Source organism: Sebastes fasciatus, chromosome 17 (genome assembly GCF_043250625.1).
Source record: "Sebastes fasciatus isolate fSebFas1 chromosome 17, fSebFas1.pri, whole genome shotgun sequence".
NCBI classification, from domain to species: Eukaryota; Metazoa; Chordata; class Actinopteri; order Perciformes; family Sebastidae; genus Sebastes; species Sebastes fasciatus.
Genome location: NC_133811.1, coordinates 29,523,393 through 29,538,854, shown reverse-complemented (window position 1 = coordinate 29,538,854; position 15,462 = coordinate 29,523,393). Strand labels below are relative to the sequence as shown.

Sequence of the window (15,462 nt, the reverse complement as noted above, 5' to 3'; positions counted from 1 at the left end):
CAGATGTCTGACAACATTATGGAAAGGACCCTCCAGAGAAATACGTTTTTCTTTACCTTTCGCTTTCTGTTTGTTATTGTGTCATGTGACTTGTTCCCAGAAGACTGGTGTCTACTAGGTAAAGTGAACTTTGACCTTTGACCATCCCGTCCAAGTGGACGTTTATGCCAGATATGAAGAAATCCCCTCCAGGTGTTCCTGAGATATCGCGTTCACAAGAATGGGACGGACGTGAGGTACGTATATGACCCATAGGGTGCCGGCATCATCACAGTTTCCCAATGTTACATCTTCAAAATGTCTTGTATTGTCAAAACCAACAGTCCAAAACTCAAAGAGATTCAGATTGCAATGATAGAAAAACACATTTACTTTGCTTTGTGGCAATGGATGGATGTCTGTATGTGGAGATGCTTCATATAACCAGTGACCAGATATACTACATCTCTGTTTACTGACTCAGCTGGAGGTCTCATCTTCTCTGGCTGACTCTTAATGGTCTCATGCAGAGAAAAGAAGATGAAGAGGAGGAGGAGGAGGAGGAGGAGGAGGACGAGGAGCAGTGAGTTGGCCCAGTGAGTTGGGTCAGGAAACAAGGTGAATGAGGAAGAGGAGGATGGGGTGAGGTTTAGGTTTTAGAAATAAAGACGACGCTGTTACAGCAGGAGGCTGAGAGAGAGACGTGAAGGACTCGGAAAATAAAGAGGAACTTCTGAGGAGGCAAAATGGGAAGAAGGCAGCACAAAGAAGGATTATAAAACAAAACAGTAAAGTAACGGCAACAGATAAATAATTAATAAAATTGATCCGGGTAATTATTTTTCACTATAATAAATGTAGTTAGAAAACAAAGACCGAACAGGGAGGGAGGGAGAGAGGGAGGGAGGGAGGGAGGGGGAGGGAGAGAGAGAGAGAGAGAGAGAGAGAGAGAGAGAGAGAGAGAGAGAGAGAGAGAGATGGAGGATGGAAAGCTGAAGCAGGAGGAAGAGGAGGAGCAGGTTGCCATGGAGAGCTGGGAGGAGATGCTACACCTGTTCAACACACACACACACACAAACATACACAGAGAGATCTACTCACATGGAGAACTGTCGGAGTTTGGCCTCGATGCTGCGGTGCCTCATGCACATCCTGGTGAGGGCTGAACCGATGTCTCTGGTCCCTCCTGAAGACAAACACAGAGACACAATCTGTCGGTCAAACGTGTCAAACTGAGGCAGCAGATCATCGTAAGCTCTCTGAAAATACACCTCAAAACTGAAACTTAAATTCCACCATTAAAGAATACATTTCAGTTTGCATTCTTCAGTCTGAAAGAACACAAAATACAGTAAATTAGCTGCTTTTTTAGTGGAGAGACTTGTGTCAAAAAACCTGATCAACACCATCTGAGTCTTTCACTGCAGGATAATAAGACGACGGAGGAGGGAGAGACAAGACAAAAGAGGTTTGATAATCTTCTACTAAAGTAAAGAAGACAGAGGTCAGAGGTCGTCTCCAGAACAGCAACCCCGTAGCTGATAGGGACCGTCTCGTTCGGAGCGTGTCCCTTGCTGAAGGACACTCCAGCAGGTTGGAGACGAGTCGGTTTGGGAGCTAATTGTCAGAGCAGCAGAAGCTCCACGGGCACCCGAAGGGGCCAGATGGCCGTCCTCTCTCTCCCCCAGACAGAACACTCCCTCCTGGGAAAGAGTTCACCAGACCTCAGCCTGTCAAGCCCGGAGATCCAACGACACCTCCAACACACTTACGCATGCTACCGTCTGTGTTAGTGCACGTGTGAAGACCTTCGATAACCACATCTAAACTTCATACAAATACTTCAGTTTTAAAGACACCTTAAAATACTTCACTACAGTTATTATGTGTTACATTTTTGATTTTGTACAGGGCATCACAATCAATAGTGGAAATAAATAAATACATAAAATTATATAAATCGAAATTAATAAAATAATAAATAAATATATTAAAAAACAAATTAAAAGAAGTAAATTAAAAGAAAAATATATATTTCATTAATTTATTTAAATAATTAATAATAATAAAAAAAACTGACTATAAATACCTTGTAAATGTAGACATCTGAGATAAACTCCAAAGATCCATATGATCATAACTACTCAGTTACTCTTTAGTTTTAATACTTAAGTGAAAATGCAAAGAGGGCTCCACAATCAATAGTTGAAATTAATAAATAAATAAAATTATATAAATCTAAATTAATAAAATACATAAATATATTAAAATTAATTAATTAAAATAAGTACATAAAAATAAATAATAATAATAATAATAATAATAAATTAAAATGTTTAATAAATTTTTTATTTATTTAAATAAATAATAAAAAAAAAACTGACCATAAATACATTGTTAATTTAGATTTTCTGCGATAAACTCCAAAGATCCACATGGTCATAACTACTCAGTTACTCGTTAAGGTTTTGGAGTGTGCTACGTCAATGATTGGTCCCTATGAGTATAGTATAGAAGTGAGTGTGTGTGTCTGGGGTGGGGTAGTGAGCACTGCATTGCACCACTGACACCTCTTTCTCTCCTCTGCTCTTCCCTCTCTCCACATGTCCTCCTCCTCTTCATCTCTCTCTCTCCTACACATCTTCCTCTCTCCCCAATATCTCCTTTTCTTTCCTCTTCAGCCTCCTTAAAGCCTTAAAAAAGGTGCAGCAACTAAGAGTAACCCTCCCTCACTGCACGAGAAAGACCAGAATCTAAGAGTGATATATAATGATACTGTGCATGTGGTCAGGATGACTCGTTTAGAAGCTTGTTGATTAAGGACACAAACGTATAAAAAGTTAGAAGTTTGTATGACCAGTGTCTCAAAACTATTCAAGAACAAAATGCTAAAATGTCTCAGCTAAAAATAACCACAATCACTTTTATTATTCTAGTCGTCATTGTGGCGTTATTTTACTTCCTTGTTGGACGTTCCTGTTTAAACTCGGCTGGATCACGTACGATACATCCGTTTATGCCTCGCTTCCGCACAGTTTTGTTTTGTGTTCATATTTCCATATACTGTAGTACAGACTGTAGTGTAGTGTAAGAAGTGGACGTAGTCACCGTGACTTCACTCATTGGTTTGTGGACGGCCGTTTCCTAGCCTTGAGTTCGGCATTTTGGCCGTCGCCGTCTTGGTTTTTTGGAACCAGAAGTGACACAAGAGGACGGAGCTAAGTACAACCGAACGCTGAATAAAACATTTTTACAATTAACTTTCATGAAGTGAAAACACACTGTGAAAGGGTTAAAGTTCTACGATGAAAACACGGACAACTCCCAGACCGGACAACGCCGCGGTAGCAACCTGTCAATCACAAGGTAGCCCCGCCCTAAAGCATCCCCTGCTTTATGGTCTATCTGACTCTAAATGGGACCATCATTTACTAAATGAACATCATGCTGTATTGAAGAACACTTGAAACTAGAGATTGAGACCATAAACTCATGTTTACAATGTTTACTGAGGTAATAGATCAAGTGAGAAGTAGAAGCTCATTTTCTCATAGACTTCTATACAACCAGAGTTCTTTTAGCAACCAGAGGAGTCGCCCCCTGCTGGCTGGTAGAGAGAATGCAGGTTTAAGGCACTTCAGCATTGGCTTCACTTTTCAGACCGCTGAGTTACCAACTGGTATAGTATCTAACTTTTCTCTTCATCTCTCTAATAGTTTAGTCTATTAGCAACATTTTCTCTTTTAGCCGTGACGGCTCATTACGGTTAGCAGAAGGCTAACGTTTTCTCTCCATCTCTGAAACTTCTTCGGCGATATTGTAGCTCGCTAGAGCCTCGAGTCACAGTTTGTCATCTCAAATGTCTCGATTCTGGCTCCCAACAACACAGCAAGATGACATTTTTGATGTGTAACTTTAGCCTCCAGTCTTTCCTTTGTTTTGCCTCCAACTAATAAAATAAAATAAGTATAATTGTGCTCCTGTTAACCCCTCGTGTCCACCATAAATCTGGCTTTAGGTGATGACATCGCACAAAGTCTTACTGTCGGTCATCTGTCAAGTGTTGTTGTAGACTTGTTTGATTTGTTCCAGCAGGTTCAAAGGTCATAGAGCACAGAGGTCTACGTCTTCTGAAGGCATCGAAGACATGTTGATGTATTCCTTTAGGTTTTCAGGAGGACATTTTTGGGGCTGACGTACTGAGGTTTCTAATCCCTGATCTGTGTGATAGGTACGCTCTGTAATGCTCAGTAATGCATCAACCTGTTTTTCAGTTGAACATCTGGACGTTATCTCTACTTAGTCCAAGCACCATCTCCTCTTCCTCCTCTCCTCCTTCACACCATCACTATCCATCATCCCCACTTCTCTCTCTTCACACATCATCCTCTTCTCTAGTTCTCACACCGCCGACCCTCCTCTCTCTCTCCGAACCTCGTCCTCTTCCTCCCCCCTCCTTCTCTCTTCTCACCTTTCAGACGAGGTGTTACATCCTCTCTTCTCACCTCCTCTCCGCTGAGCTCCTTTGAGAAACAAGGTGCTATACTTCTGTATCAGTCCAGCAGGGCAACGCGAAACACACTGCAGACAAAACCATCATCTCACGAGGCGCCGCAGAGCGTGTGCTTTTAAAAGACTGATATTATTCACAACGGCCGTGTTTATGTTGCTAGTGGCAAGAAAAGGCTCTCTGGAGAAGATGTTTCTAACAAAAATATGGTGAAAGCTGAAAAGCAGACATCCAAATGGAGTCAAAGATGCTCCGAAGCTGCAGCCTGGCATGGTTTCTACAACATTTTAAGTTGCAGGACATCAACAAAACACCCAGTGCAGGAAGAATGTGCACTTGTAGCTCTCAAGGGGAAAATTAATTTCCCAGATCTGCATGATTCAAACCGTTTGGCCCCCGTGTTGCCCGGGCACGTCTCCTTTTTTTAGACCTTTTTTGCAATTTCCAGGACCTCAGCAGTTCGAGAGAGTGTGAATAACTCTGCAGTGCCACTCATATTAAGTGTTACATGTCATATTCAGGCCAAGAGTCGCTCGCAGTTAAAATCTGAGGCTTTATATGAATATTTCCAGCTTTTTTCAAATGTGGCACTACTCGACGAAGCACTTGCTGATCAAATGCATTCGTTTCTTTCTTTTTTTATCCTTTTGATATTACTTCAAATGAAGTTACATTAACCCAAAAAAAGAGTCAAAATTCATAAGTGGGATATTTACTGACGTATTTTATATCATAGAACAAAACGTTAAAATCTCTTCAGCTTTTGATAAAGGACGAGTAGTGGAACAATTCGGGGGGATCTATTGGCCGAAATGGAATATAGTATTAATAAGTACGTTTTCTTTAGTGTATAATCCCCTGAAAATAAGAGTCATTGTGTTTTTGTTAGCTGAGAATGAGCCGTTTATATCTTCATAGGGAGCGGCTCCTCTCCACGGAGTCCACCGTGTTGCACCGCCATGTTTCTACAGTAGCCCAGAACGGACAAACCAAGCTCTGTTAACTTTTCCTGCTTATGCTGGAGTCGATAACGTCACTCGCTCTCATCGCCGCCGCTCTCTCTCTCTTGCTTCACCACTCACTTCCCATGTATACAAGCACTCTACTTACAACAACTGGCTCTAGAGAGGGACATTCACGTTTTTGCGTCGGCCACCGTAGCTCTCCAACACGCTAAGCACACGGGAAGATTTGTAATCTGCAACCTCATCGTTAGATACCGCCAGATCCTACCAAAAGGTGCTAAATGCAAGATTGGGAGAATATCTATTGCCTCAACACGGCTCTCAACACGGCTCTCAACACGGCTCTCAACGTGGCGACGGCTGAGTCGGCGGCGCGCAGCTATCAGTTCTAACAGAGCTAACAGTGTTAACCTGAGGGGTGAATGCTAAGCTTCTGCAACGGCTCCGTTGATTGGGACGGCGTTATAACCACCGTATGAGAGCAGTGCAGAGCAGCCGTGAGCTAACCAGTGGCGCACGCTCACATGCATTAAAAAAGTCATGCATGGCCGGCCCGGCTACGTCAACAAAACACAGAGAAGCTCTGATTACAACACACAGAGGGAGAGAGACTTCATTTTCTGCTCAGGTAGACATTACTCCTCTATATCTTTGCATAGACAATAGTTGATGATGATATATTGATGCTCTGGATATAAAAAAACTTTAAAAGGTTATTACACACTATGATGTTAGGACAGTTTCTGTGTATGTGGTGACTCAACGTCGGGTCCCTGTCAGAAACTTGAGCTTTAAACTGAGCTGAGGTGCAGAGAGGATCAAAGGGAAGATGATCATTTCAACAAAAACTGCTGAGTAAAAGCTAAAAGTAATCTGATCTGATTCAACATGATGGGACCGTATTCCTCCCTCTGCCAAGAAGCTGCCTGGACACGTCTTTCACCAACAAATGAAGCTGCAGGTTTCACTCTGAATCACAAAATATGGCACGAGGAGAAGAGAGAAGTCGTGATTGGTTTAAATCATTTGGTGACGGGACAGACGTGCACGAGTCAATATTCAGAGTAAATCCAAAAAATAAAGATGTGGAAGTGTGCATTCTCTGTATGGATGCTTTTAAATCTACATTATGTTAAGTCCCTTTTGTCCCTTTTTCTCTATTTTGCACTTAAATACTACCAAAAAGAGAAGGGTCATTTAAATAGGTTGATCTCCTGTCCTGGTGTTACAGACTAGTTCTGTTCCTGCAGGCTCAGTCAGTCAATTAGTTCCTGGTCAATTCAGCTGATTGACCCGATTGAGGACTTCTCACGCTGGGCCTGTGTGTGTGTGTGTGTGTGTGTTAATGACTGGCACTGAGACCCAGTTGACCCAATTCAGTGGGACAGAGCAGCGTCTCTGTCTGACCTGCAGCTGCAGAGACTGAACGGCCTCGAGGCTCCACAGCAGCTCATCTGCATGTGAGACCAAACTCGACCCCGTTCACAGGAAGTCCGGATCGCGGCACCACGTATAGGAACGATTAGTCAAAAACGGAAGAAGCGTCTGAATGTATTTGTGACATCTCGGTGTATAAAACGTTCTAGTGATTCCCTTTTCATTTGTCTCGTCTGCATGCTCATGAAACTTTGGGAGAAGGACACATTTTTCCTCAAGCACGTCTTTGTTTCAAGTCTGTGGCAGCTGACATGTTTGCATTGACTTATATCCAACTGCAGTTCCTTTACTCAGTCTGAACACTCTTTTAAAGAGTGTTCAGACTGATTTAACAACATCATAGGTAAACTTTTGGAACGCTGCAGCGTGCATCGCATGTCATGTGACGAGGAGCAACCAATCACAGCCGGCAGGTATCTGTTCTTTCTTCTGCAAATATCAGTCTACGGTAGGGATGCATATAAGGGACATCACTTGAGTCTTCACACAGCTCAACCGGAGACACTAAAGACTTTAAATATACGCAGGAGGACTCCACTATCCTGAATGACCTTGAGAATAAGATTCATGTTAAAACTTCAATTATTAAAGCTGCATCAGTAGGTTAAAGGTTAAACTACAGTAAAGAAACAGTGAATATACTCCAGCAGACAGAGACTGAACGTAACCTTAATTTACAGAAGATCCTGACCGATATTTCCGAGCCAACAGCCTCGCTGCGGAGCGGATCTCACAGCTCCCGCCGCTATAACCCGCGGAGGGCGTCGAGCTTTACAGCGAACAGTCGTGACCTGGAATCTAAGACTGGAATTAAAACCCGTCTCCCTCCATCCATCCGACCGACCGACTGGGATGTGAACTCAGCCGTCACATCCCCACAGGAGCCCACTGGTGGAACTGGGCTGAGGAACCGGAGCAGCTGAAGACACACACACACACACACACACATATACACACACACACACACACACACACACACACACACACACACACACACACACACACACACACACTGTGGCCCAGCAGGACGGGCAGTAAATCACTGTCCTGTAGTAGGAGACTATATTTCTTGCCTTGTTGCTACAGGGAGGTTACGACTGGAGAGCTATTTTTGAGAACTGGAGCATGAGGACGAGGAGAGAAGGAGACAACGAAGAAGAAGGCTCAGAGGGCAGAAAGGAAATCATAGTTAGAAAGAAGAGGAAGAAGACGGGAGGGATGAAGGAGATGGAGAAGCATAATGTCCCTTACATTAGCTGTCACTCAAACAGTGTGGGCAGGTGATGCTCTTTCCGTTGTGTTATTATCGGCTACAGCAGGTGGAACCGCTAAAATCAAACAGCGTGTAGCTCTTTTTTTTTAAATCAGCTATACTGATTATATCAATGTCAAGATTGGATTTTATTAAGATGCAATGAATCCGGAGAAATCTCCAACTCTGAATTACAAATAGGAAGCTATTTTTTGCCACTTAGCTGGTTGTAATTATTGTTGATATGATATGAACTATAAATAAGAATAAAAAAGATGTTAGATCAGTCCAAGAAATTTAAAACACATTACTGTGTGGCAGGAAAGTTGCAGTCGTGTCTAGAAGGTAACCCGCAAATTGCAAAATCTGATCTGAGATCTGCAAAAACTCTTGAGACTCGCCGCCCGACGGCCTACAGTATGAACTTGAGCTGTAACGATTAGTCTATTTTTTATTTTGATAGCCGATACCGGTATCGGGTCCGATACAGTGCTCATGTACTCGTACTCACAAAACGACTCCGATACAACGGCACCGATACCACTTTACGGCAGCGTGACTTTACCCTCTCGTCACCATCTCTCGGGTCCTATCGCACGCGCTCACGCTCCATCTCCCCGACGTTGCGAGTGAGACGGGCCGGTGGTGCACCCGACCACGCAGGGCCGGGATCCCACCTCAGCTGGGGTTTTGCTTGCACCCTCTGACTCGCGCGTGCGTTAGACTCCTTGGTCCGCGTTTCAAGACGGGTCGGGTGGGTTGCAGACATCGCCACAGACCCCTGGTGCCTTTTTACGATTCATTGACGATCGGCAATCATATCGGCGGCAACAAACGTGATCGGGGCATCTTTCCTTTATACTGCTGGTCAGTTTAATCTAAAATAATACATCATAGTTTGATGATTATTTTGTTGTAACAATCTAAATTTACAAAGTAACCCGTGACGCTGAGTAGAAGAATAAAATTGGATAAAATGAAAATACTCAAATAAAGTACACGTACCTCAAAATCGTACTTAAGTACGGTACCTGAATAAATGTACTTAGTTACCTTCCACCACTGGTTCTCAGTTTCGATCTCTTCATTATGCTTCATAATCAAAGTACACTAAATACAGCATCAGATGATACTAGTATGTGTGGACCGCACTCCTGATGATGATGTTGGAATCATTTCTACATTTCAATCAACTTTGAAAACGATAAAACAAAGTTATTGCTGCTTTTTGGCTTTAAGAGCAGAGAAGTGTTCCAGCATCCAGTGGCAGTAGATTTATTTCTGTTTTAAATCTTCACTGCAACCTTCAAATGTGACATCACGCTGCATTATTATTGTTATATTATTCATAATGATGACTGTTCTCTTTTCCATTGTTTCCTTTCAGTTGTATCACTGTGAGCTCTGATGTCTGATATGATTACACTGTGACATCATCATCGCTGCAACCCAATCAAACAGCAGCACAAAACCCATGAAGAAGAGGAAGAGAAAAAACATGTCAAAGTTCCACAAAAACTCAGTTTGACGTCACAGTGTGCTGCAGTGTGATTGGCCGACCTGCAGGCAGAAGTAACCAATCAGGTTAATGGTCAAACAGCTGCATAGTGTTGCCTGCTGGTTGCATCAGTCAGCATCTCTCTCTCTCTCTCTCTCTCTCTGTGTGTGTGCATACAACCACAAGGTCACTTTACCACTTCGGTACGTCTCACATGTCAACAAGCAGCAGAAGTGTCGCCGCCCTCCGTCTCTTTAATGCCGAGGCACCGAGTTACAGCTCATTAGCGACACGTCACGGAGGTCACATTGAGCTCAGCTGGAGAGACGAAGCTGCACGGCGACTTCTATTTCACACAGAAACAGTTCATTTAGGCATCTTCACAGCCTTTTATCCATCAGGTTCAATGAGTTTACAGCTTCTTCTCTCTGTTCTGCGTACTGTACAGGCAGCAGGCAGATTTTTTGGGTGGAAAAATAACGGTCATCACATCAAACAGTCCGTCCCCATTTCCAGGACGTCAAATACCAACGCTTTGTCACCAACATTTTATAAGAAAAGACGGCGTTAGACATACGTAGAGCTCTTACTGAGACTTTCACTTTCAGTTTGTAGCATCCATCATCCGACTATCTATTGATAACACGCCGCTGATACACTAAAATGAACTAAATGGGTTTTATTTCTATGAAAAAAAAAGCAAAACGCAGAGGGGGCGGTGGGTACGTAATGTAATCGGTTTGTGCCCGACCACCGTGTAACACCGCCTACTGAGAACGTGTTGCATCAAACCAACCTTTAAAAACTATTTCCCTAAGGATAAATAAAGTTCTATCTCATCTTTCACATCTTCAAATACTGAATTGAAATCCAGAGAATCTTTAGTGGTAATCTCATGCTGCCATCCCGCCCCTCGCCCCCTCCCATCGAAGAAGAAGAAGAAGGAGAAAACAGTGGCGGAGCATCGTTCTGTTGCGCTTCGGCAGCACAACACCATGACAGTAGAGTAGTATCTAAATGCGTCTTGGGTGCGTTCACATCAGTACTTAGAGATAGGATCACCCGAGATGCATGTTAGTGCCAGGTCTGAACAGGGTCAGTACTGCAGCTTTTTAGCTTTCTATGCCGTCATCCTCCTTTAGGTGGGTTACGGTACATGTGAGGTGGGAGTTTTTTGGCGAGCCCCTTTAGAGGAGTAAACAGAATTCCTCGCAGCTCCTCCGAGGTTGACGGGGTCATACGGTCCTGGAATACCACGCACCGATCCAGGGAGGGGAGCGGGCCGGAGATGCCTGGCAGAGCAGGCCGCAGTCTTAGGATGCCTTCTGCAGGAGTGTGTGTCTGTGTGTGTGTGTGTGTGTGGGGGGGGTTACAGTGGAGTCTTAGGATTCTTTAAATAGGCGTCCTGGGAATATCTCCCCTCTCTGATTACGTCCTGCAGTCAGACGGACGGATCAGACACTCCTCTGACATGATGGACGATCCTCAACAAGCTGCAACATTTAAGGATTATTAGTTTTTACAACTCTTTTATGAATTAAAGTTTGATCTCAGAGCCTCTGGGTCCCGGTCTCTGGATCCAGCATTCTCCAATATCTCAGAGTGTTCTCAGTGGACGGTTTGGTACATGTTGTACTCATATCTGTTGAGCCGTTACTGTTATAGCCGGTGTCCCGGTGGGCGCGGTGAGGTTGTCATGGACGGTGATAACTGTCAATCACCAGCAGTGAGACAGCTGCTGTCCTGTCAACTGCTGAGACCTCGACTCCATACTTGCAGGTAGAGGACACAGATTAGATCTTTTTTTGTGTATATAGTGGATGCAGAATGTGTTCAATTTACAACGATATAAAACAGAGAAAAGCAGCAAAGTGCCAAGAAAAACATTTAGCTTGAGTGAAAATAAAAGTTTTCAGTTGTTCCTTCATGTGTTGTAAACTGTATTTAAACTGTATTTGAACTGTATTTGCACATATAGTGTACACACTTCTCTTGTGATCTCTGCCATGATTCCTTGAACTTTAACACATTTATCGGCCTCTGAGGAGCTCAGGAGGAACATTTAGGGAGATGTTCATGGATCGAGATGAACAGTTGAGTTATTTCTCCTCCTCTGGCAGCTGAGAAAACAGAAGCAACGTCTGAACAGCTCGGAGGAGGACGAGGAGACGAACCGACCTCCCAGCAATCTCACACACTAACACACACACACACAGACGGACGGGTGGAAACACGTTTCGATCTACAGAGAAACTGGAATGCAGAAACAAGATCCCGCTGATATCAGACGCTCTTTAATCCCGACACTTTAAAACAACGTCCAGCGGCGTCGTGACGAGTTTCAGCCAACACACACACACACACACACACACACACACACACACTCTCTCTGAGCGGAGACTAAAACAAAGTGAAGTGAGCGTTTGATTTGTTCGACCCGAACTGCTGCCAGCGCCCCGAGCGAAACCAGAGCTCTTATTTCACCGCTAATCTGGAGTCTGAAAACGTTGGCAGGCCGACTGTGTACACCCCCTGCCCTCTCAGTGTGTGTGTGTGTGTGTGTCAGAGAGTTGTATCTGAATGCTAACAACTCGTGTCACATCAGAGTTCAACTTCTCCTGTAAAGACGTTGCTTGGATTGCTGCACTCTCAATGTCTGTCTGAGAAAGACGACACACTACAATCATTACCATGGTAATAGTGTAAAGACCTACACATATTGATTTAATCCTGGTTAAAAAACTAATAAAAAAAATACATACACACACATTTGCATAAAGCAAGTATATTTGTCCACTCCCATGTTGATAAGAGAATTAAATACTTAACAAATCTCCCTTTAAGGTACATTTTGAACAGATAAAAAATGTGCGATTAATTTGCAATTAATTTCGATTTAATATTTCAATCGATTGACAGCCCTAATGTAAACCCAATGCTATAAGGGAACCGTAATGTTAATGAGGTAATCTGTAAATCCGTATGGTATGAAGCTGTGCGGAGGACGGAGTATAGTCACAGCCGGCGTACGTGGCGCCGGGTGGAAACCTGCGGCCCCGCAGTGAAAGCTCGAACGTTAAAGATCTAAGTAAGCGCTCTACACATATTGAGCGTCATCTTTTCTTGTAAAATGTGTCACCAGTGTTTCCTCACCGTGACGTCCCTACCTGCTGACATGATGCGAACTTTTTTTTCTTTCTCCTAACATTAGGTATACTAGAGAGCCCACGGAGGTGATTAAAACACACCTGCAACGCCCCTTAGCTGTTGGAAAAGCACTGCAAATCACAGCCTCAATTGCTTAAACTGCAGGTCACATGACACACTGGGACCCAGAAAGACATTTTGCCACATAAAGAAATTCAGACATTATATTACAAACAAAAGTATCACAACTTGAACAATTACGTTTGTTCACTATTATGATAATAATATTATCTTACAATAATAATAATATCTTGTTATTTCTGGGTCCAGACAGTCAGATAGAGGCAGGATGAAGCAGCATGTTTGAAAATCTTATTCAGTATTTCAAAACGTCCAAACGTCCAGCTCCTCCGTATCCTGAGATCCTGTGTGTTTCATCATTAAATCATCGTGCAGTAATTCCTAGAAAACAAAAGGTGTCACTGTTTAAAAGTCTAATTCTCAACAGCAGCAGTGAAACCAGACAACATGTTGACAGTAAACAGCAGCTACTAGAAAGAGAAGAGAGATTCAAACAGACAGAGATAATAACAGAGTGTGTGAGAGGAGGTGAAGTGTCTCTTTGTAGCTTATCTCCACACACACACACATTACTAGATCCGATTAAAGACTCCGGGGAGAAGAGCAACAGTGTGCCAGTCTCTTCAGTTTTTAACAAACCGATCATGAAGGAGATAAAGTTCTGCAGAATAACTTTTCCTCTAAGACGTCTGACGGCGTGTCCACACAGCCCGCATGAGTAGCACCTGACGGCTGCCTCGCTGAACTGCTGCGTGATTCACGCGTCGGGTGTTCTCACCAGCTGCATTTCTGCTGCGTTTCTGCTGCATTTATGTTGCATTCACGCTGCTGCTGCCAGCCCTTTCTTTCTACATAGAGTTTAAGAGTCTACCTTTCATTATGGCCATTTCATTTCATTATAAATGTCATTTATATTTATTTTAGACAGAAAGGTTAAACGTGTAATAATTCACAACTAAAACCCCGTACTATATTCATTCATGGAGCCCTGCAAGTCACTGCATGTTCTACAACACTGTCCTGCACATAATATTTCAGAATAAAAGACTTGTGTTAACAAATGAAGGAATTCTGTCCACAGAGGCTGCAACTAACAGCTGCTGTCATTATCAATCAATCTTTTTTCGAAACACAGATGTAAGATCACGAAAAAGTCAAAGAAAACAAATGTTTTAAGATGCTTTTTAAAAAATGAATGCAAAGATTTGAAGAAACAGCAGATCTGACATGGAAAAGTAATGATGATACTGTAGCTTCATGTGTGTGTGTTGTGTCAGTAATTAACTGTGTGGGAGGTCTATGTTGACAGTAGTGTTCTCAGGTGTGTGTGTGTGTGTGTGTGTGTGTGTGTGTGTGTGTGTGTGTGTGTGTGTGTGTCTGTGTTCACTACCTAAAGCCTGTTGGGGCAGCTCTCTGAGACACTTTGATCCTCCCATCACTGCCTGGAGATGGGACACACTATTTCTCTACCAGTAATCCACCAGGACTCAAACGGGAATTATACAAATGAAAAAATAGAAAAGGTTTTTCCCTTAAAGTGTTGTTTTGGTATCACAGCTACTGATAACAATACCCCAAATAGGAGTCTAATACCAAATGATTATACTCATTATAAACCCAAACACACCAAACAAAGAGACTCTCTCTCCATCTCTAAGAAATACATCAAAAACTATTCACATTCATAAAGCTACGTTGAACTGCTTTATGTAATTTTAATATCCATTTGATGTTTTCTCACTACGTAAAGCAGAATTTTGAATACTTAAAAAAAGAGTTCTATACATCTAAACATCATTATTACGATTATTCTAACACTACTCTGTGTTATGGTTAAGTCAACGTTCATTTATTTTACTGAAGTTTTGTGACGTAACTTCCGTACTTTACTAACGCCAGTTAAGTAACAAGCGTAGCCAAAGTACTTTTGTTGCGTATGTAAACCTAAAAACTAAGTAAACCTACGTTGGAGGTTTATTTTGATAAGAGACTGTATAACTCCAGGAAGGAAGCCGGGATATTTTCGTAGTGGCCAAACGGCGGTACTGAGAAGAGACGTCCGGACCCTTATTTAAATCATTCGATCCTAAAAGTTGTAAAATGCACTAATAGCCGAATCCTCCGTTCACGTGAATGAGACCCAGACCGAGGCTGGAGCGGAAGATCGCCGGAAGATCTGGGTCATTTATACTCGGAAGTCGAACTTTTTTTGCTTCAAGCGCCACCGAGCATCTTTCACTGTCTGTTTATAAACCATGGTAATGATCGGAAACTGTACGTTTCCTGTGAACACTGAAGTTTACTTTGAAAGGACACCGTGTATGTAACGAGCAGAAACTGACACGCCGTCCCTGACGCGTCCAAAATTGAGCTCAGAGAGGAATCTAGAGCGTCACAGTTTGCGTAGGGCCATTCACCAAGCGTCGGTATTGGCACAGCAGCTACTATATAAACTTGTGAGTGTTGGCGCACCAGTTAGCGGGAGTGATTTTTATGTTGATCAAAAAGGAAAGCTAACATAAAGTTGGCATATAAAGGTTTTTAAAGTTGCCTTAATTGATTTTCTGTCCACTTGAGAACTCCATTAAACTCT

The 15,462-nt window shown here is 42.8% G+C and overlaps 1 protein-coding gene across 5 annotated transcripts in view; it reads right to left on the bottom strand.

The window, feature by feature from the left end:
- Positions 1-15,462, bottom strand: part of LOC141753850 (protein MTSS 1-like) — a 57,314-nt gene that overhangs the window by 18,710 nt on the left and 23,142 nt on the right. For all 5 annotated transcript variants that reach the window (XM_074612464.1, XM_074612465.1, XM_074612463.1 and 2 more), the window contains exon 4: positions 1,081-1,165. In XM_074612464.1, coding sequence (XP_074468565.1) covers positions 1,081-1,165 — 85 coding nt within the window. The remainder of the gene's footprint in view (positions 1-1,080; positions 1,166-15,462) is intronic.